The sequence below is a fragment of the Physeter macrocephalus genome, chromosome 7 (assembly GCF_002837175.3).
Source record: "Physeter macrocephalus isolate SW-GA chromosome 7, ASM283717v5, whole genome shotgun sequence".
NCBI lineage: Eukaryota > Metazoa > Chordata > Mammalia > Artiodactyla > Physeteridae > Physeter > Physeter macrocephalus.
In genome coordinates, this window is record NC_041220.1 from 71,251,998 (window position 1) to 71,276,418 (window position 24,421).

Here is a 24,421-nt window from a genome sequence, read left to right on the forward strand (position 1 = left end):
AGCCGCCCCGCGGCATGTGGGATCCTCCCGGACCGCGGCACGAACCCGCGTCCCCTGCATCAGCAGGAGGACTCCCAACCACTGCGCCACCAGGGAAGCCCATATATGAGACTTTTATGTGCCTGCCAAATAATGCTCCTGGCACCTTTTTTCCCTCATGCATATAAACATTATTATTATTTTTTTTTTTTTTTGCGGTACGCGGGCCTCTCACTGTTGTGGCCTCTCCCGTTGCGGAGCACAGGCTCTGGACGCGCAGGCTCAGTGGCCATGGCTCACGGGACCAGCCGCTCCGCGGCATGTGGGATCTTCCCAGACTGGGGCACGAACCCGTATCCCCTGCATCGGCAGGCGGACTCTCAACCACTGCACCACCAGGGAAGCCCTAAACATTATTTTTTAATGTGAGCTTATATTCCCTGGAAGTTTATCTCTGGGAGTTCTCTGTATCCTGAGTTGAGAGAACATTCTTCCAGAGAGAATATACATTGATTCGTGGAAACTTGGGCATGCTACCAACATGGATCCATTTTCGCTTAAATTTTTTCTTGGGGTTCTCCATCCTTGAAGACTGGGCACCCAACACCCCATGAAGACCAGCCTGTGGCCAAGTATTCTTAGACTCTTTTGTTCCTCTACCAAGAGCCCAATAATGAGAAAAGCATGTTTTCTTGCATGTACTCTGTCTTTAGACATTAGATTTCCCCCTGTTTTCTATTTCTCTGAGAGTACAATCTGTATGATTCCTGGCCCTTGACAATGTTCTCTGATTCAACTTTCCACACTGCCCAGGTCCAAAACTTGGTCTCCTGTTCCCAGAGGGTACAGCAATTAAAATAAAACCTCTGGGCTACCTAGGATTGCTGGGTGCCCACAAGACAGCAGCTTCAATGTTTGAGTTCCACCCTTCACTACTGCCCAAGTTTGGTTCTCGGCCTCAGGGGGCTCCCAATGCTGTCTTATAAAGTCAGCCAGGCATATAATACTGCTTTTCATGTTTCCTCCAGTACTTGAGACATTTTGTAGTAAGAGAATTTCAAAATATCTGGTTTGACATATAGCTAGAAATGGAAATACTTAACATTCACTTTTTAATTTCTAAAGGCTTTAGTTATTACTCTTCACTTAGCTGGTTGTCAAATGAGTTAGCTGATGGATAACAATGGCTAACAGAAGAGATAGTTATGGACGTCTATGCCTATAAATACTGAATATACTACCTGATTTCTTAAAAATAGGTATGAAAAGAAAAAAACAAATATAATACTTTAATGCGTATATGTGGAATCTAGACAAATGGTACAGATGAACTTCTTTGCAGGGCAGGAAAAGAGATGCAGAAGTAGAGAACAGACATGTGGACACAGTGGGGAAGGGGAGGGTGGGACGGGGACCAGCCGCTCCGCGGCATGTGGGATCTTCCCAGACTGGGGCACGAACCCGTATCCCCTGCATCGGCAGGCGGACTCTCAACCACTGCACCACCAGGGAAGCCCTAAACATTATTTTTTAATGTGAGCTTATATTCCCTGGAAGTTTATCTCTGGGAGTTCTCTGTATCCTGAGTTGAGAGAACATTCTTCCAGAGAGAATATACATTGATTCGTGGAAACTTGGGCATGCTACCAACATGGATCCATTTTCGCTTAAATTTTTTCTTGGGGTTCTCCATCCTTGAAGACTGGGCACCCAACACCCCATGAAGACCAGCCTGTGGCCAAGTATTCTTAGACTCTTTTGTTCCTCTACCAAGAGCCCAATAATGAGAAAAGCATGTTTTCTTGCATGTACTCTGTCTTTAGACATTAGATTTCCCCCTGTTTTCTATTTCTCTGAGAGTACAATCTGTATGATTCCTGGCCCTTGACAATGTTCTCTGATTCAACTTTCCACACTGCCCAGGTCCAAAACTTGGTCTCCTGTTCCCAGAGGGTACAGCAATTAAAATAAAACCTCTGGGCTACCTAGGATTGCTGGGTGCCCACAAGACAGCAGCTTCAATGTTTGAGTTCCACCCTTCACTACTGCCCAAGTTTGGTTCTCGGCCTCAGGGGGCTCCCAATGCTGTCTTATAAAGTCAGCCAGGCATATAATACTGCTTTTCATGTTTCCTCCAGTACTTGAGACATTTTGTAGTAAGAGAATTTCAAAATATCTGGTTTGACATATAGCTAGAAATGGAAATACTTAACATTCACTTTTTAATTTCTAAAGGCTTTAGTTATTACTCTTCACTTAGCTGGTTGTCAAATGAGTTAGCTGATGGATAACAATGGCTAACAGAAGAGATAGTTATGGACGTCTATGCCTATAAATACTGAATATACTACCTGATTTCTTAAAAATAGGTATGAAAAGAAAAAAACAAATATAATACTTTAATGCGTATATGTGGAATCTAGACAAATGGTACAGATGAACTTCTTTGCAGGGCAGGAAAAGAGATGCAGAAGTAGAGAACAGACATGTGGACACAGTGGGGAAGGGGAGGGTGGGACGAATTGGGAGATTAGCATTGACATATATACACTACCATGTGTAAAACAGATAGCTAGTGGGAACCTGCTGTGTAGCCCAGGGAGCTCAGTTCGGTGCTCTGTCTTGACCTAGATGGGTGGGATGGGGGTGGGGTGGGAGGGAGGTCCAAGAGGGAGGGGATGTATGTATACATATAGCTGATTCACTTCATTGTACAGCAGAAACTAACACAGCATTGTAAAGTAACTATACTCCAATAAAAAAATAATAATTGAATAGAAAAAAAAGAATGAATTTAATGGATAATCTACATCCTTCATGATGGTTTTACTTCTAGAATATTCCAGAAGGTTTTTCTAAACAGCTGTAAGAGGCATAGCCAATGAAGGAATTGTGAAGGAGACAAGTGATTAAGGCCTTGTGTTAGTACCTCACCAGTTCCCAAAGCTGTCTTTCATGGATAAAATAAAGCTTGAATGGATCAAAATGTTTCTTGGAAGTTAGACAGATCTCACATGAAAGGACTTACTTTACTCCTTCACTATGGAGAGAAATCACCTAGCAATTACACATTGTGAATTTAATTCCTAAGGTTAAATTGAACACTATAACATGTGGATGATAAAACCAATCTCATCAATTGTTAAATATATTAACTGCAAAATGTTTATTTAGCACAGCTTTACACTTTAAATGGTAGCTATTATTATTTCCATATAAAAAAAGTTCTGTTATTAGAAACTTCTAATACCTTTGTAAATGTTAAGTTCAGAGATGGTTTAACATCCTTGAGCTCCTGACAAAATGGACTCAGGGAAAATTCATCCTGGGTTCCCCATCCTGATGAGGTTCCCTCCTGAGATCCAAAATGCCTGCCCTCTACTATTATGACTGCCCAGTTCTCTTACAGTTTTTCACCAAAAGCAGTTTACATGACTGGTATTTTTTTCTGTTGTGCGACATACAAGGGGGTTCACGTTAGGCATGCTATCCATTACAAAGATGCATGGCAAAGAAAGTCTCTGTCCTCGAGGAAACTACAGTCTTGTGTTCCGATTCTCAACCCTGGTTGTACCTTAGAAGCACTCACAAATATTTTTTTAAACTACCAACATTCATATGTGTATCTTTTCCCCCTCTATAGACAGTGTCTTGGAACAGAAGCCGTACTATCTTCTTTCCTTATTCCTCATAGCTAATCCCTATACGTAGCAGGAATTTATTAAAACCTACCTGAAATTATACAAAAATGCATATAAAAATGTTAGGATATAAAAATGCTAACAAAATCCAATTTCAAAGGCATTCTATTATTTGAATCCTTAGTAGGAGTCACAAATATGGTTGAAAGCTTCAATGACTAGGCCAAAAAGAATGTACTTGTAGCATCGCTCCCTGTGTTTAAGCGTGCTGATTTCAAAGGCCATATCCCCCAGAGTGAAAATAACAAATGTACCAAAATTAAAAGAGAATTGCAACTGCAACACAGCTTTGTGTTTAGAAATATCTCATACGATACTGTAAGTTGCAGAATTTGTCTTACCAATTTAAGATAGCCCTCAGCATCTAGAATTAAGTTTTCTGGTTTCAGGTCTCTGTAGATAATACCTAGTCGATGCAGGTAATCGAATGCTTCTGTCACACAAGCAACGCAGAACTTGGAGGTGGGTTCATCAAAGCTGCCTCTGCAATGAAATCATTTTCCCTCTTAATACTCTAGACACACATCCTTGTTGTAGATTCTAGGTGTCAATTATTATATAGTAAATTTATGCAATATAAACGTTTTGTATGGCATTAGCACTAAAAAATACTTCATGCTGCCAATAAATCAGACCACTGATTATAAAGAAATTTAGGGGGGTACTTGATGCAAACAAGAACCACTTCACTAAAATTAAAGTGTCTACATCCAAACAATTGTTTCAGGCAATCATATATGAACATATAAAATGGAAAGACAAGAAAATAAGACTTTTCAAAGACATCTCTGGCAAACTCTGGGGAAAATGCAACTATTTCAATGGAGCGCTTGAACCAGACTTCTCCAATTGATTGCTTGACTAAAAACGACTCAAGTGATCATTTTCATTTCCTGTTTGTATAGCTTGTAACAATAACCCATGTAGAAACAGGGTCATAACTCTTTCCTATTTAGTGCACCTTGATGATATTAGAGTTGCCCTGTGTCAGCACTGTGTGTAGGTTTACATACTGAATTATTAAAATGTGGTGGTGATTTGCTGCATGGTATAATAGAAGGCTGTGGCTTTGGAACGAGAGAAACTGGCTTTGACTCCTGCTTCTTCCACTTACTGTGTCCTTAGGCAAGTTGTTCGGCTGTTCTGAGCCTCAGATTCATATCTGTAAAATGGGTTTACTACTGACTTAACAAGGCTGTTTTATGGATCAGGTAAAATGCCTAACACTAGAGTAGGAACTCCCACCTCTAAATAGATTTATATTTTCTAAAAAGATTTGCCTATGGAAGCAAAGATGGAAGATGCAAATGCTTCTGTAGGTATCATGCAAGTTTCCTCAACCCTTCCACGTTTCCCCCATTCAGATCCATCCAACAATATGTTCCTAGTACAACACATGAATCTCTACTCAGATGCTCAAAAGTCTCTTATTACCCAGGTCGGTGATTCTTGACCAAGAATGCACATTAGAATTGCCTGAAAGGCAGTTCAAAATCATTTTCTGGACCCATCGCAGCTGAACCAAATCAAAGCCTTTGGCATTAGGGCCCAGCACTTTTACTTTGTGAAAGCTCCCCATGAGACTGTGACGTGAAGCCAGGGCTGAGAACCACTAAGCCAGGGAATGCTTTCTAAATGTTTGGCCTGGCATTAACCTCCACAGCCTAATGCAAAGCCACCTTCCATCTCCTTTTCTGCTGCCCTTGTCCTCTATTCAAATTCTGCCCTTACTCAGCAAGTAAGACACTTAATCTTACCCTCACTTTCCTGCGGTTTACCGTCCTCTCTGCCTTTCCAAGTTTTGTCTTTAGAGTTTAGCTCAAGTCCTTCCTGGACCATCACATTTTTCTATCTTTCCTCTTCTCCAAGCTCACTATCCACAACACTCATTGGACATTTAGTTACAAACTGCCAACTTCTTTGTCGTATTTAGTTTTCACGTTAAATAATGACATGTTTTAGAATTGCACATTACATCATTATCTCCTAAAATAAAATCTAAACTCATTGGAGGAAAACGTTATACTTTGAGGGGTGAGAACAGTTTACTTTGTTTAGAAAACTTCCCACACTGTCTACTATGGAGCCTTGTATGTAGGTGGAGCTTAGTAAATACCTGTGGTTTTGATTGTGTGGAAATCACCCCTTTTGTAAAACTGAATCTTTGCACACATTGCACTCTGCCTTTCAGTCCGGGCTTCACCACTCTCCACCCCTTTCATCATCTCTCTTCTCAAGATTCAGAATCAGTAACGTCTGGGTTTATACTTACTCTGCCTCATACTAACCATGTGACATGGATGGTTCACACTCTAAGCCTGGGCTTCTTTAATCCCTAATATGAGAATGACAATAACTGCTTTACAGGGTGCCTATTACATGATTATAATGTTAGCTAAGAAAATATCACTATTACTACTTTTTTATCAAGTGATAATATGTTCTTGGACTCATTTCTCAATAACTTTCTTCATGCCTCTTTAAATGATCATGAACATAGCATCTTTTAGATGAGACAGGAGGAGACAAAAGTTATTGTTTATTATTCTTTTTCATTACCTGTCTCTTAATATACTCCATAGCTCCCCACCTAAGCAGGCCTCCAGAAGCATGTATACATACTTATTGTCCCTGAAAGTGCGATATAATCTGTGAAGACAAAGAAAAGCACAGTTATTATTAGAAACCCAGTTTTAAAACGTCTTCCAAGTTGCTTAAGAGCATCATCAATAACACTTTGGAAGATGGTCCTCATCTCCTTCCAAACATCCTCTGGCTACAGCAGGCTGCTCCCTGAACACTCTGATCTTTCTTCCTCCCTCACTTGTGCCCCTGTTGACCCCTTTACTTGGACTCCTCTCCCGCTACCCACAGACTGAATTCTTAATCTCAGTTTCACTGTGAAAGTGTTATCCATCCCTCAGGGCCAAGCTCAGGGTCCTCCTTCCTGATAAAGCAGTTCATTAACCCACCTACTAGATACGGCCTTTCCTTCTTCCCCAGACAAAGAGACCTCTGCATAGTCTCCTTTAAGATCTGCCTTGCGTAACACTTATTCATGCCCATGTCTTATGTCCTCTAGTTGGTCTCAGGAAATAGAGTCTGAGACAGAAATCTGTAAGCAGTAAGTTTAGTGGGAAATGCTCTTGGGACCAACACCCATGGGGGAGGAAGGAAGCAGACTTGGGCAGAGAGAGGGTTGGGCTATAACCTAATTTTACAAAAGCCTCAGCTTCAAGGAGCTCTGCCATCACTGGATGCAGGATGTGCCTGGAGAAACAGTATGGTCTTGGGCCATGTGGTTCTCTTCACCTTAGATCAACGGCTGGAGAGGCAATGAGCTAGAGTCCCCAGCTGGCAAGACTCCCAGAAGCTGGAGGAATGAAAGCCTCAGTCCGGATGTGGGATCTGGGCAGGGTACCGTATTTCAACGTTAGATGAAAGCAGTTTCTGGGTCTTACTCAAGAGATGTCCTCATCTCCCTAGCACCACGTCCAAGCTAATGCAGACAGCAGAGCAGCCATATCACACACAGACAGCAGAAGTAATCTAGTAAGCGGTTCAGTGTGGGCTCTGGACCCAAGCTGCCTAGGCTTGAATCCCTGATTGGCCGTTTCTTAGCTAAGCAACCTCAGTTTTCTCATTGTTTTTGTTCAATGAGGACAATCATAACATTTACCTGTTTTATTATGAGGATCATAACAGATACATATATTCATTTGATTACATGTTGATTATATATTATTGATTACATGTATTTATTTTATATACAATATAAATATAAATACAACATACTTTAAATAAATATATTATATATAGTATATATAAGATATTTTTAAATTTTTGCTTAGAAAACTGCCTGGCACATGTTACTTTCTCAACAATAAGTGCTGCCATTAATGTTTATTCTTAATATGATTATTGCCCTACTCTATGTCAGATACTTTGCAAAGAGCTGGAAATGAGAAAATGAATAAAACCAAATCCATGCCCTGAAGCTGCTCATGATAGTTTTTAATGCATTACTGATTTAAAAGGGGGGAGGGGCACAAAGTCAGACAAAGATAATTGGATGACTCTATTGCCAGCATTGCCTGGGTTCAGACATTTTTTTATCTTGAAAACAAATGGGTCTGAGACTATGGATAGGCAAAAGACTCTCTCAAGCCATTTTGATCAAAAAGCGTAGATTCTACTCATTATAGAGGCACTTTACATCACCCAGAAATCTCTAAAGCTACACTCCAGGAGCATTAAGACAGGTAGGAAAAAATATGCCTTAACTGGCCTACACCGCTAACCCATGAATTCACAAGAGAGCCATGGCCTAGAATAATACATTTCTCTTGCAAACTCTGGTGACAGCTAAAGAAAGCACAGTAACTGTAAGGAGGTGGATCTTCTGGCATCTAGGCACTGCTAGGACCAGCTCCTCAACAACCTAGATATGTCCAGATGCCATTTCTTGTCGAAATTCAACAGCAGCACGTCCCCTGGGGGGTTATGAATGAATTCTTGCTTCCCAAATTCCGCATTGGGTCTCAATTAAATAAGCAGTTCAAATTATTGCCACAATAATTTTATATTCACACACACACACTCAAAAACACACACATACACCCCACACCCTTTCCTGAGATTTATCCAAGAATAAAAAATCTGGACTCTTGACTTCAGATCTCAAACTTCTAACATTTTATGTATCATCGCTGTGACTGGGCTGGAGAATTCAGAGTGGGGCCTCCTCTTCCTCCTCTGTCCTCCTGCACGGGAACACTCAAAAGGAGAGCCTAAGACGCTAAGTTCTGGGAGCAGAACGCTCGCTTACTTCACGACGAAGGGGGAGCACAGCTCTTCCAGGATCCTCTTTTCTGCGTAGACGTGCTCCTGCTGCTTCGTGTCAACTATGTGCTTCTTCCTTATACACTTCATTGCAAAAGCAACATTCTCATTTTTTACCTTAACCTAGGGAAGAAGAGAACAAGCCCTCAAAATGAACTTACTAGGAAAGATGTGCAATATCTAGGTAAAACACGTTGTTAACTAATGAGAGTTCGAATTCTTTCACATTTAAATAGCATGTAAGCTTGTAACCACTTATCCCTCCGGGAACTGAATTTTATCGAGGTGTACACACTTCCTTTTCATTGTCATTTCCAAAAGAGTTCACGGATCTGGAACATGGCTCTAGAATGCTTGTATTGAAACAAGAAAAATACTCTAGTTAGAAGACTGAATGGTTAGCAATCTCTTCGGTTTTGACTATGTGACATGAAAAACTTTGGCCAGAATTGCCAAAAATGGTTCTTTCTTAATAGTCACTTCTTTGAGTTTCAAAACAAAACATATTACATCAAGATTCATGTCTGCACGATCCAATATAATAGCCACTAGTCGCATAAGGTTATTTAATTGTAAATTGATTAAAATTAAAAATTCAGTTCCTCAGTTGCATGATCCAAAAGCTCTCCAGCCACATGGTATAATAGAAGGCTGTGGCTTTGGAACGAGAGAGACTGGCCAGCCAGTGGCTACCCTACTGGACCCACAGACACCGAACATTTCCATCAGTGCCGAAAGCTCTATTGGAGACCATGCTCTAGATGGACAAACAGGATTTTCCCTTAAAAGGAAATTTTTAAAATTTAATAAGCATTTACTCAGATAGACTTTTAAAACTCCATTAGCAGACTATATTTGACAAGTAATGAAACTGTGCAGAAATGGTTGCATCCCACATTTTGCTCACAGTTGCCATTAGTGCTGCCTATGACTTTTAAATCAATGGTGGACTTATTGTTTCAATTATTATCTAACTATATAAAAAAGAAGCCTCAGCATTGTTAATTCAATCCTTTTGCCAAGATTTTGATGAAAAATACAGCAGATGGATCTCTCCCTTATCTCTCCATACGGCAGAAGAAACACTACAAATACTCTTTGGCCTATTAAGAAATCGTTTCTTCCCCCCTTACCCAAGCATTGACTGGGTGTAAAGTGTACTATCCAGAGTCTCCTGGCAGCATTTCAGATCTGCTCACACCCAGGCCACCCAGCAGACAGAAGTGTCAGCATAGTTCCCAAGGTTAATGTACAGTGAATCGTTACAAATCTGCTGGGCAAAGAAGGGCTTGGTAATTGCCAAGGGTTCAGAGCCATCTCTACCCAGTAAGGTCACAGATCTCCATTCTACCGTTTCCTCAGGGCACTTGATCTGACAGCGCCGCTCTGCTACTCTTTGGAAGCTGATTATAAAGCTCTGAGAGGTGGTGATATGGAAGATGCAGCCGAAATCAGGCCACAAGTTCCCAGCTGTCCTGACCAGCACTACAGAAGGCTGCTCTTCAAACATCCCCTTGCATTCAGCTTTTTTTTTTTTTTGATAGAAAATTTGGCAACCCAAAAATAGAATAATGAAAGTCAAATACAGACGTGGCAGGGGAGTTGTTTAAGAAATGGAGCTATGATATTAAAGATTTCATTTCAATGACACTTTCACTGGACACTTTCTTCTTTGCTTTAGCATATAGTTAATGCATTGTGAACATATGTATACATACATTTTGCTGTTAGGAAACACATTTTATGTTTTGTAGCCTTTGGGTATGGTTACTGGTACATCCTCCAATAACTGCCCTCAAGAAAAAAAGAATCACAAAAGGATGTGATGTAAGAGGCTTGAAATAGCAGCTATATTATTATAAGTTACTAGCACAGACCTGCTATTACACAACATAAAGAGTGAAAAGTGTATTTTCTCAATTTCTGTTCAAAGCAATGTTTAGATAGCAATAACAATGCATATATTCCTCTGACATACACTGGAATACAAAACAAAAAAAAGTCAAAAGGCTTCTCTCAGATGCTTGAAACGTAAACCCCTTACAAGCTCAACTCTTCCGAACCCACCAACGCCCAGTGTTGCGATAATCTCAAGGTTCTGGAATGGGGATGATGAGGAAAATCTGGCCACTTTCTCCTTCAGCTGAATCATCTCCAAAGAGAGTGCTTTGGACAGCTTCCAGCTAGACATGGATCTCCTGTAGGAGATAAGAGAAACTTTACATACGCTCCCTTGAGCAAGCAGGGGTCACAGCACACATAAATTCCACCCTTACAACAGTCTTATTTCTGCCAGTAATTACTGTCCATAGTTACCATAGAGCTTATCTCAACATTTATAGGATCGGATTCAGTTACATCTGGGGAGAAAAACAATAGACTATACAAATAAAAAACAGATATACTCACACACAATAAAAAATAGACAAAAGTCAAACTGAATCAATGAGAGGTAAAAACAGGTGAATTGTGTGGTATTTGAAATACATCTCAATAAAGCTGTTTAAAAAACAAAGAATCAGTGAGAGGAAATAAAACCAGAAAAGAGAGCCATTTCCTTTGCTGCACATACAGGAGGATTCCACACTGAGAATCTTTGCCATATTTTGCTATTTTTGTCAGATCTTGAAGATTTCTCTGGCTGAACCAGAATAACTGCTTTGTGAAGCATGAAAAATACAGTTCATATTTTATGCCTAAGTATTGTTACTTGGAAATACTCAATTCTCTTTTAATTAGAGTTTACTGTTCTGGATTACATATTCATAAATTGTCCTCACTACAAAAGGCCTTTGGCATAAAAACTGCAAGTATACCCCCTGCAAGAAACAAAAAACAAAAAAAAAACTTATGCAGTCCTGACTGAATGCTCTAATTTAACTCAAAGGTCAGTCTTCTAGAACTTCTGACTCTTCAATTTTAATGGTACTATCTGGTGAATATATGATTAAGTATTCATTCTACAAAATGTTTTAGCAAAGGATTTTCAAATAATTTTAATTTTACAAAGTATTGTTTCTATTAAACAAAAAACCATTTTCATCAGTATTACTACATTTAGAACCCAACACACAACACCATGGGCAATAGCTCCCTTATATTTTGAAATAACCCAGACTCTAGCCCTAGCTCTTTACCTGGAATCAGAATGAATGGGCTATGCTGTGCCTTGGTATTCCTGTTTGATTTCCCTGGGCAAGAGAGCCTTCCTTTCTGAATTAATGTCCTTTTGAACTAAGTCACCAGTCAATGTAAAGAATCCCTTTCCCAAGGTTCCCTATCAGGAAATTTCTTCCTAACATTACTACCCATCACTGAAAATAAGAAACTATTTATTGACTAAAATAATAGCCATACTATTATTATCCTGGTAGAGGATACCAGGCAAATGGTATCCTCTTTGCGGAAGAACAATTTAAAAGAACTCCCCCAGATTTTCTAATGGCAACACACTAAAAGTTACACCACAGCAAATCACACCCTTCAGTCCCCTTCTTTATCAACTGCCAGAAGTCACATCTGGCTTAGGAAAATATTCCTCCACTTACTTCGCATGTCTTTTTTCATCATCACGGTTCAGGTTTGCCACATACCCTTCAAGGTATTTTTGGAGTTCTTCAAAAGTCCCGACTGTCTGGTTGAATGTTCTAAATGAATAAAATAAGATAAAATAAAAAGCTCAGCGCTGAGAGTTACCATTGCAACTCGCCATTCTTCTTAAGCTCATAAAAGACTATTTATATGGTTATTCACAGCTTTGCAAATTGTTTTTCAATAATTTATGTTACATTAAAATTGCTGTCACATGTAGAATAGTTATTGGAAGCTATATAATTGATCCTTTGAGTTTCTGAAAGCAAAGAGGCTACGAATGAGAAGAGACACCATTTCTGTAATTTTCCCCCTTGTGGTTCAGGTTTACCAATATTGTTCTTTTTTTTAAAAGAAGACAGTGAAAAGGAAATAGGCTACATGATCTGTTTACTGAATCAACAGGTTACATGGGTTCCAGATTTTTCTAACTTTGCTTCACCAAATTAATTAAGCTATTTATTTTTAAAGTCAAGGATACAATTTATCTCTTCTTTGTCCCTAGATAATACTACTCATTTCACATTCCTTCATAATTAAATCCAAATTGTTTACCTTAACTTAGTAGTTCCCTGTCTGAGGCTCAGCCAGCATCTTCCCCTGACCTCCCTCACCCTCACAGATCACAGGTTTGTTACGTGTCCCATCTAATCCGCCTGTCCCCGGTCCCTTGTCTCTGGGAATTCTTACATAGGGTACTGCCCATGAGAAAAAAATAATCCCCTTTCTCACCAAACAAACCTATTTTCTGGATTATCTTTCCAGTGCTTCCCGCACCCCACACTTGACAATATACCTGGATTCGTGATTTTCAGGGTAATTCTCTTCCCTACTACAAAACAGTACCCTGGTAGAAACCATGCTTTAATCACCTCAGTAAATCTTAAGCTCCTGGATATAAAGAAATGAAAGGAATGAAAATTTACCTCAAAACACCTAAAACTGAAACTAATAAACCAGAGTTCACCTCATTAGTGTACTGGTGCCACTTACTGCCTGCCTAGCCCTGAAGACCTCTACCCACACTTAACTGACCACCAACTTACACTTACATTGTTAAGTATATCTTATGCACTGTGCTGGGTATTTTCCATTTCCCTCTTCAGATCTACTCTGCACTCTTTTCTGCCCTGCTCTGTGGACCGTCCTTTGCTGACTGTACAGTAGTGAGAAACAAAAGAGTATTGCCATGCAATTTCAAATTCCCAATGGTTGAAATTTTCAAGTAAAAGGAAATACTTCTTGTACTTTGCTTTTTTATTTTGTCTCTTTTATTTTTTTGTTTCTATTTATTTATTTTTTAACATCTTTATTGGAGTATAATTGCTTTACAATGTTGTGTTAGTTTCTGCTGTATAACAAAGTGAATCAGCTTTAGGTATACATATATCCCCATATCCCCTCCCTCTTGCGTCTCCCTCCCACCCTCCCTATCCCACTGATTTTATTTATTCTACATGTCACCATTATCTTGCTTGCTATGACACTAATTGAAGTATTGTTGTAAACAAATTTTATTTTTTAAGTGTGACACTGGTGTCACAGGTCTATAGAAATTCTCCACAAACTAAAGTTTAAACGGCTACAACATTCTAGCTGTAACATTCAAATATGCATTTTTAAAATGGTGAATTAGGAAAGAAGAAATAAAGAGCCATAGGCTTTCAGCCACTATATTTCATTGCAAGGATGGTGCCCTTTATTCAGCCAACATCTGGATCGCTTCCTGTATGCCAAGGACTATGTCAAATGCTGGCACAGCAACAGCAGCGAACAAAGTAAATGTTCCTGTCTTCATGAAGAAACAGAAGAGTGGGAAGACAGATGTTAAATAAAGCAATCAAATAAAGTGTGAACAATGATGTAAGGGTACTATGGGAGAATTATTACGGCATCTTAATCTAGCTTTATAAGTGATAGCTACGATGATCATATAATTTATCATTCAAACTGAATGTTTTCCAGAGTGAAGGGGAGTGCCAATCATAAACATGTTGGAATAACCAGAACTGTCCCAGGAAATCCAGGATGTAGGTCAACCCAGTCATACCTGATATTCAGTTTCTCTTATGCACAGAATAAATTCATGTAACTTTTAATGTCTCATTGTGTCTAACAGGACAGTACTCTCTATGTTATAAGAATCTCAACTATGCACATGTAAATTAAGCATTGTAAAATTATAAACTTCCAAATAATTTATAAACTCTATAAAAACCAGTTCATCCTTTACATGGATTATGAATACATGAGATATTGTACAAATATTTGGTTATGTGATTATAATAAAGAAAAAGGGGAGGAGTTCTTCCTTTCTATCCTGTTTTTAGTCCTTGCATTTTGGAGCAATTTATAACATTTTACCACACCGCTAATGCTAGTTAGTGCATGCATATATTTTTAAGGAACTCATATACAAAACAATGCATTGTCAGGGCAATACCATATCAATATATTTTCCATTTGAGAGCTGCCGCCAAAGATTACCTTCATCTGAACATGCTTTGCACTTCCTAGCCCTATGCCTTTGTTTTTAAGGTTTACTTCACCCAGAGAGACTTCCACATTTCCTCTTTGCCTAGAAAACTCCTGTGAATTTTAAGCCCCATTTCCACACTTAAAAATTAAAGTAAAACTTTTCCCACTTCACAGTATTGTGATTGCTTCCCTTCTGAACACATGCTATGGGAACCAAATGGCATGGTGGAAAGACTGCTGAAAGGCACTGGAAGAACTGGGCAGGAGCCCCTGCTCCATCACAGATGACACTGGTAGGGCAATTCTTTAAATGACCTGGACTTACTTTTTTTATCTGTAAGGGAAAGATTGAAGTAACTCAAAGTGATGCTAAGAATTATTGTCCTATGTGTGGTGATGGATGCTAACTAGACATATTGTAGTGATCATTTTGCAATGTATACATATATTGGATCATTATGTTGTATGTACACCTGACACTAATATAATGTTATGTGTCAATTATACCTCAATTAAAAAATAACAAAGAAAGAAAGAATTGGTAACCTTTTAGGCATGTTATGTTATTGTGGTCATGTATTATGAACAATACTTAGCTTTTAGAGATGCTACTAAAATTCATAGATGAAATAATTTTATGTTTGGAATTTGCTTGAAAATAGTGTGTAGAAGGCAGGGAGAGGATGGCAAAGTGGTATAGATAAGGCTTTAATTGATAATTCTTGAGCTTGCATGATGGGGTCCATGATATCATTCTATTTTTTAATATGTTTGAAACTTTCCATAATAAAAAGATTTTGTAAAATATTCTAAAGTTCTTTCCAGCTCTAAATCTCTATGATTCTATGTTCAATAAATGTTGTATTCAATTAACAATCATCTGCATAGTCTTGTGATACCTATTGTCATTTTACTATTTTTTGTTAATATTTCATATGAGTATGCCCTATTTCTTTTGACTATACATGGCTTTTGTCAGACAATGGCCTAGTTTTGGTATATTTGAATTTCCTTTTTTATATCTAGATAGTCAATAAATATTCAACTGATTAATGAGAGATCCAAGGAGTCAGATTCAAATTTGATTTCAAGTGAGTTAAGGACACAAAATGAAATATTCTGAAAAATAACCTCAGACATTTAGAGATTAATATTGACACACATCTTTTGCAAATTACTACAAACATTAAATAAAAACTTCTCTGGAAATACATCTAGCTAATGAACATTTTATATTTTGAGAGAGAGAGGTTTTTGACGGCTTAGAGCATTTTAGCAATAAATTATGAAATTGTTCACTACATTGTATGGGGAAAAATCCATGAGAGTACTAATAAGCTTATTTCTCTGTAAGATGCAGAATCTAAACCAGTCTATTGCTGATATTTATGTACAAACTCTGCACACAAAATATTTAGCCTGCCAGCATCTGCCACTGCCACAGACAGATTCAGATCAGAAGGCCCAGTTCCTTCCCATGAATTTTAATAGAATGTACTCGCAGCTGAGGATTGGCCAGCGTTTCCAAGTGGTGATGAAAGGGAAGACAGATGGGCCCTTGTAGTAACAGAAGGCCAAGTCTTCAAAGGTGGCAGTAGCCTGCATTCTCCGACAACATCAGTATACTCACTCACGATCTATAACCAGGCATGCAACATCATTTTCTTCAGCAATAATGTTAGCTGATCTGACATCTTCACTGCAGACAAAAACAGAAAAGTCAATTTTCTAGTGAGAAATTAAACATCCATTTTTATTAGGGAAATCTGCTACTGGTATGAAACACCATCACTTAAACCTTCCAAAGATTATGCTTTTTTAAAAAATCATAATTTATACTCTACCCCTTCTCAAAAAAAAGGATTTGAAATGTGTCCTAAAAAGGACATGCACACAAGGAATACAGAGGAGAAGAAGCTAAATGCACTGAGAATGTAAAGGAATCAGTGAGTTCAGCTGTGTATGGAATTTCATTCTGCACTCCGTGTCAGCCCAAATAAGATAGCCCTACTCTGATCAAACAGGAATTGCTAATTAATAAGCAGCCAAAATTGAAATGAACTGATCAAAGAAATTTATAAGAAAAATATTGAAGTAATTAACTTCTAACAAACCAGTCAGGAATAAAACCTAAAGAAAGTGTTTTTAGTGTCATATCACGCAGAGAATTAAAGAAATACTAAAATCTTTCATTTCATAGTCTAAGATGTACATTTTCCATTAAAATCTCTGAAATCAGAGCATGCCCTACAATTGACGATGAGTCATAGTGTAATTAATAGCATACCTGATATTGCTGATATGCCTTTCTTTCTCAGGGGTACATAATATAATAGTGCATCTTACAATAATCCCCTTAGATACAATGAATTATAGCATATGATCTAATGATGGTAAATTTAATTACCTAATGAAAACCAATGGGTCAAGCACCAGGTAAAGTATTTCTTTAGAGACCTTTATTTATGTTAGTTGTCTCCCTCTATTGGTTAATAACTAAAGACCCTGAAAAAAATGTACATCCATATGGTACTCAGTGCTCTGAGATTTATTTAAGGTAACTTGGAGTAGCAATCATATTAAGACTGCTCTAAGCAACTTCAACAAAAACAGCATCACAAAAAGTATAGTTCTTTCATCTTCCTTTAGCCATGGGACAGGGAAAACCCTGGCAGCCCATCTCTCATTCCAGAGAAGTCCCCCATCCACATAGCTGGCATCCAGAAACCTGACATAACCCACAGTCCCTCTCAAGTTTACAGGATCCTTGCTAGAAGACACTGGTGAAACATTTCAGCTTGATATGCTTCTGAGTTGGGAGCTGGGTAGTTTACACTCAACTTGTATGTGTGTAGAGATCTATATGATATGATCTTGGATATGGGTAAACTATTTGCTTTGTTAGTTCAAAAAAAAAGAGGTATGGCATCCCTTTAACTTGTCAGTGTCATGATTTTGACTAGGAATATTCTCTGCAAACAGTGTACAAGTATTAGATGTTTACAAATACACGTTTCTTTCATAATAACTGTGTAAGTACCACGGATTTATTTTTGCACATAAAATGCTGAAAGAACTCTTGGGACTATTTAATGGAAATACATGGAAAATACACAGAATATAAGGAACATTGAGCCACAGTCAGTGGCCCTAAAAAGTGATAGCATAAAAATGCACAAAAATGTAAAAATATTTGTATCCAACTCTCCTCCTCATTGATTTTACATTTTATTTTATTTTATTTTTTTGTGGTACGCGGGCCTCTCACTGTTGTGGCCTCTCCCGTTGCGGAGCACAGGCTCCGGACGCGCAGGCTCAGCGGCCATGGCTCACGGGCCCAGCCGCTCCGCGGCATGTCGGATCTTCCCGGACCGGGGCACGAACCCGCGTCCCCCGCATCGGCAGGCGGACTCTCAACCGCTGCGCCCCCAGGGAAGCCCAAGCTTTACATTTTAAATGCTTTGGGGAGTTGTGTCTTTAATAAATATAAATCCCCACGTTTCTCATGGGAAAACACTGTAATTGGCTGGTTGCAACATAGAGCACAAATTATTTCAGATCCAGCATAACTAGACAGCATATTTCCTTTCCAGAGCTATTTTGAGTCTATAGTGCATTTATAAATAATTTCTCTGCACTTTCAAACTTTAATAGTTTTGCTTGAAGGTATGAGAAAAATAATGTGTTAATGTTAAGAACAAATACATTGAAGTCTTGAATAATGGTATCACATGATTGCATTACATCAACAAATTCATATTCTGTGACAAATAAGCAAACAAAAGAGGACAATTTCCCTGTTATTGAAACAAGCTCATTACCAGCTAGAAAATGGGAAATAAAAATTCAACTGGTCTTTAAATTCAATTTTAAAATTGTTTACAAAATAGCCATAACTCAACTTACTAGGATTAAGTAGTTTAATTTTCTTTAAAAAATAAGAGCTTTATGATTTTTAAAGAATCAAATTTGTCTTCAGGTAATATATGTACACTTTTTCTTCACTCTGTACTTAATGTAATCCTGACATGTAAATCAGCAGAACTAGGGCTTCACAGACAAAAATTAAAAAGGAAGAAAAATGAGCAGACACACTACTCATTTTTATAAGCATAAATATGAAATAAAAAGCATTTAGTAATAACATAAATTTTAAGTTCTTTCTTAACTAATTTCAAGTATTCATTTAAAAACACATGTAACAAAAAAGAGTGTGTTGCTCAAAATTCTAACTTGAATTTTTATAAAGTTATTTATAGTTAAGAAAAATTTTTTTCAGACTTGAAGTTGTTTTCTGAGTTCCAGGAAGCACATAGTGTTCTCCTGAGCAATTTGATTAATCTTTACAAATGTTTCTTCCATAACTTAGATCAACAGTAAATAAACTCATATCTCAAAAGGCCTAAGAGGTTCAGGTAGAAATGTCAAATACACTATTTTGAGTTGTTTCTAAAGCTTGCAAAATGAGCCAATAAAAATTCTTAAGAAAATATTACCTTTGACATAATGATTTAAAAACACAAAAAATATGCAAAGTCATTATTTGATCATTTCTTAAAGGGTAAAACAGGACAATATTTCAAACCTTGAAAATATAAAAACTCATTCTTATGGGAAAATTTAAAATTTCATGTCTTTAATTTCTTTCTCTTTTAAACTAAAAATTCTAAGACAACACCAATTTTATTTTCACTAGCAGACTTAAGACTTTCTAAATTATTTCCCGTGCAAAATTAGTACACTTATTTCCTGCTTAACAATGAATTTTTTAGAATTTAGTTTAAAAATTTTGTTTATTTCCTGGATAATGGCTGCCATTAATTTGGTAGCTCAGTTTGACAACCCTCAATGGGTAGGTGCACATGAAAAACAACCAAAGAATTATTTAAGTATGGAATATAAATTCATGGATTCACCTGATAAGAGCTTTTTCTCCAAAATATTCTCCTTTCTGCAGAGTTTTTATCAGTTGTGGTTGATCATGGCCCTCAGTACTCTGGGTGACTTTTACCTAAATGATGTCAAATAATTTAAGTAAAGAGAGAGAGAGAAGAAAATAAGGAACATCTGAACACATACCCATTCAACCAGACCCTCCCGTTCTATATAAACTTGACTCAACAAGGAAAAATTAAAGCCTTTGCTTTAATTTTGCAGTAGTTATGACAATCTAACTATAGTCACTGCATTTGGATGGACTAGAAAATCCTGTGATTGAACACAATCCACCTTTTATAAGAGGAAGCTTCTCCATCCAAACCTCACCACTCAAAGATATAATTTTTTATGTGAATCCAGTTATTCCTTCCTAAGGATGCTCAAAGCAAATAATAATGGTCCTGTGGGAACTTTATTTTTTCAAAAAGCCAAATGGAGTTGACAAATCAATCAAGAATAAGACTGAGTATCAAGAATTCTAAATCTCATGTCCATGACTGACTTGTTGATTCCTGTGTACCCTCTAAAACTGAAAGCAAAATGTGGATATGGAGGAGGGTCCACAACTTTCATGACAGTCCCAATGCGATCCACAGCCCAGGAAGGTTCAAGAACCCCCATAGCAGAGCCAAACAAAAACTTCAATATTCCTTTTTGTGGCTAGAATTATTCCAGTTCAACATGGTAAGAAGGACTGCATCATTCTGATTAGAAATTCTGGTTAGCACTTATGGAAATCACAATAAATTTAAAAATTTTTAAATGATAAATGCAATTTGTTTATTAACCAGAATTCTTTCAAAGTATGAGGTCCAGGTTGAGGAGAAATGATAAAAAGTGGTTCTGAGTGTTGAAGAGTTTCTGAAACTATTATGTTAAAAATTTTTTTTCCGTCACTGGGGGCCCAGTTCAAAGTTCAACCACAAACCAGTTTACAAAGGGCAGTGTCTGATTCTCTTATGATAAACTCTTCCACGGAAGAAAGAGCATTTGTAAAAACCTGACAGTTTATAGACACAGGTGCTCAAGATTTTATCCTTTCCATCACTATTCCACAAATGCTTTTTTGTCTCTGAGGAACATTGTAAAGAGTCAAGCTGGGAATAACCGGCAACATGTTATCCACTCAACATCTAGTTTAAAAAAAAGATCTGTTGTCTCTCTTAGCGTAAAATTTTCCTCAGCAACTAAATCAACTTGAGCAATTGTGTACGAATTGAAGTTCTGAGCCATATTGTTCTACAGCCTGATCATTCTGTCCTCAACTGTCTAGTTCATTCTCTTCCACCTGTTGTTTGTCCTATCAGTGGGATGGGGAAATGTTCCAGCCCTTGATCTTAGACCCTTGGGCTGAGAATCACACACTCATTGGATTATTAGAAATAATCCAGTCATTTTATACACAATGAAACGACATCCAAAGAAAGCCAAGTGACCTGACTAAGGTCACTAAGAAATTACTAAATCAGCTGGAACCCACGACAAGTCTCCTGTGGGCCCAAAGCCAGCGCTCAGACTGCCCCCCGCCGCTTCCCCAGGACTCTTCTGCGCAGAAGGTCCTTTAACTGCTCACTGCAGACGAGGACTAGGCTGCAAAGCAGAACACTGCTGTGTTTATGGCCAACAGATTTGATACGATTTTTTGATTGACTTTAAGTAAGCTTTAACTAATAGTTACCTTTCCTTTTGCTAAAATGAAAAAGGTACTTCCTTCCTCGCCCTCTCTAATAATGTAATCTCCTTTGTCATAGTATTCCTATGGGGATGAGAGAAAAAGAAAAAGTTAGACGCAGCAGAGACGTTCAGATGACACAAATGAAATAGAACTCCTGGTGTCTTAGAAATGAGCATTCCACACCTGTTTCTGTTATTTTTGCTTACTGTAATTGTAATCTTCTAAAACATTGTAGTCTCAAGCCATGAAAAAGTAAGGAGACTTTTGCTTGTTTATCTGCATTTATGTTTATCTTTCATGGAAAAAAAAAATTCAGCTGGAATACTGAATTTCAAGCATGAACTCTGAAGACACAAAGAAATGAGAGCAAGGCAATTATCACCCATAAAAGGTAAGTTGGACTTCACCCAAATAATCTAAATATAAACTGTTTAGTGATCTGCAACAGTCTGAAACTGGCACTAGAGTTTAGAAAAAGGACAAATATTATCTAATAAATTGAAAATATTATCCTCAATGGATATGAGGAATATCAGCCTCAATTCCTAATTTCTTTCACAGCAATGGTTGGGAAAATTCTACATACACAATAAGGACCTCTTTCATATGGATTCTTTCCAAAGATTTATCATCATGAAAGATTGACATTAGAATTTTTACATGTAAATTCTGTTTTTCAACAAAGTTTAACCTCATGAAATCCTAAACTGTCACTTATTTCTTTGTTTCCCTCTTATAGGTGAGTGTAATCAGAGAATTCTTGTCAGGGAAAAGTAACTCATCCACCTGCCAGAGCAAAAAAGCAATTCAGTCTCTTGGAAAATAAAAGGTGGATTAAACTTTCCATCCCTACTTTGCTTTAATTTGATATAGCCACAAAGTCATAGAACTAAAATGGATCTCTTAATTATTTATACAAACAAAAATGGGCTTGTTTAATTTTCGTAAAAGGCATAAAGAACAACACAAGAGCTTTCTCTTATTTTTATTTTAGACTTGAAAATAAAATCCAAACAAAACAACTTTTGTGTCTGCTACAGTTCAGTATCTTTTGTGGTCATTTACTCTTAAAACATATTTACATTTATGGAATAAACATTACTCCTACTACTAATAAACTTACCTTTTATTTACATAGCACTATGTACATTTTACAAGGCATTCACCATCTCATGGAAGGAAGCAGAATATCTCAGGGGAAAAAGCACTTTGATGCCATAGAAATCTAGATTCAAATCTCAGTTCTGCTTTGAATTTCACTTTCATCAATCCAGAAAATTCAAATAAGAACATTTATACTCAAAGATTGAGAGAAGATAAGCACATTAGTTTTCTATTGCTGCTGTAACAAATAACCACACACACTTAGTGGCTTGAAACTACCCCCATTTATTATCTGAGTTTCTGTGGATCAGAGAGTCCAGGCACAGCATGGTTCACCTGAATTTCTCTGTTCAGGGTCTCTCAAGGCTGAAGTCAAGGTATCAGTAGGGCTGTGTTCCTTTCTGGAGGCTCCAGGGGAAAAAATGCTTTCAAGTGTAATCAGATTGTTGGCAGAATTCAGTTCCTTGCGGTTGTAGGATAAGGTCCCATTTCCCTGATGGCTGTGAGCTGTGGGCTGTCCCCTTAGCTCCCAGAGACTTCTCTTCTGTCCTTGCACGGAGCCCCCGATATTTCAGAACCAGTAAGGGCACATGGAATTCTTCATACACTTGGAATCTCTCTGACTTCCACTTCTGCTGCATCTCTCTGATTCCAGCCAGAGAAAATTCTCTGCTTTTAAGGGCCCGTGTAATAATACTTGGCCCACCTAGATAGTCCAAGATAATCTCCCTTATTTTAAGGTCCCAAACCTTAATTACATCTGCAAAGTTCCTTTTGCCATGTAACATATCGCATTTATGCATTCCAGGGTTTAGGATGTGGATACTTTGGAGGGGCTCCATTTTGGCCTATCACCATAAGTCAATTAAAGACAATTAATTTTTGATGCATTAAAAGCACCTGAAATGTAGTAAATACTCAATTAATGATTGCCCTGTTAAAGGGGAGGATGAGAACGGTTTGCTTAGATGTGACTTAAATCTTCTGGACCTCAGTTTCCTATTCTGTAAAATTAAGATGGTATGACCTACCACACCTAAGGATGTGTGAGGACTAGGTGAGATGGTCACCTGGTGACTGTTAATTCCTGTGAAAGAGTCTGTGAGCTGGTCATCAATGTCTTCAGAGGGTAAACTGCATTTCCCAGCCTCCCTGCTGTTAGCTGTGGCCATGTGGTTAACTTCCAGCTAAGTCTGAGGAGAAGCAATGTATGCCACTTCCATGCCAGGCCCATGAACCATTCCAGACACGTGCCGTCATACTTGTGCCCCAATTGTAACGGCATGTTCCAGAGAAATCTTGGGAGAGGGACCATGTGGAAGATGGCAGAGTAGCCATCAGCTTGGGTTCCTGAAGGATTCTGCATAGCCACCTAGGACCATCCTCCCTGGACTGTTAGGTGAGCAAGAAACATGCTTCTGTTCTACCTGGAAAATAATATTTTGAGTTTTTACATCACAAGCTGCTTACTCCCACCCTCTATTTTTTCTCATTATAGCTCTATCACAAACCTCCACTCGATTCAAGTGCGATTTTACCATTGAGATGACTGTGACCCGCCAAGGTTAAGTGAGTGACCATGACACTGCAGTCCAGGGGTCTTCACGATAGAGTTAATGCTCAATTCTCTTTACTAGAACTGCTAATGTCACGGTAGACGTTCCTGTTTCAGGCGGTCTCAGGCTCTCCTGTTCCTATCTCACTCTCAGTCCCCTTAACCCAGACACAGCAGAAGGAATCTGGAGAATTTCTGAACTGCCTGTAGGCTGTTCTTCAGTTATTATACAGTCTCTAGTCTGTGCAGATGTGCAGCTTTAATTTCTGTCAGTCGGATAAGCCAAAAGGCAGAAGCTGGAAAGGGAACACTGAGAAAGAGCTTTGTTGTTTCTTAAGGGGCAAGCTTCCTAGTGGTATTTTTCCCAGGAATGAATCTCTGTCACCCAAAACCATGGGAGGAAGATAAATAATACCTCCCAGTGTGTTGACAGTAACTTCATAGATCAGAAAAGGCTGTGGATGTAGATCAGACCAAAAATATATAGTGGTAAGTACTGGCTACGATGCCAGACTAGCCAGTGTTTGTCAACTGGGGAGTGCAGCCAGTCTAGCCAGG

The 24,421-nt window shown here is 38.2% G+C and overlaps 1 protein-coding gene across 2 annotated transcripts in view; it reads right to left on the bottom strand.

The window, feature by feature from the left end:
• PRKG2 (protein kinase cGMP-dependent 2) overlaps nt 1-24,421 on the bottom strand; it is a 91,418-nt gene that overhangs the window by 26,826 nt on the left and 40,171 nt on the right. Inside the window, exons 6-13 of one of the 2 annotated variants that reach the window (XM_007110240.2) lie at nt 21,208-21,285; nt 19,508-19,602; nt 16,222-16,290; nt 12,071-12,169; nt 10,654-10,720; nt 8,509-8,645; nt 6,240-6,329; nt 4,022-4,163 (exon numbers count right to left, since the gene is read on the bottom strand). In XM_007110240.2, coding sequence (XP_007110302.1) covers nt 4,022-4,163; nt 6,240-6,329; nt 8,509-8,645; nt 10,654-10,720; nt 12,071-12,169; nt 16,222-16,290; nt 19,508-19,602; nt 21,208-21,285 — 777 coding nt within the window. Of the gene's footprint in view, nt 1-4,021; nt 4,164-6,239; nt 6,330-8,508; nt 8,646-10,566; nt 10,721-12,070; nt 12,170-16,221; nt 16,291-19,507; nt 19,603-21,207; nt 21,286-24,421 lie in introns of both variants that reach the window. The other variant, XM_007110239.2, reaches the window with a different exon arrangement.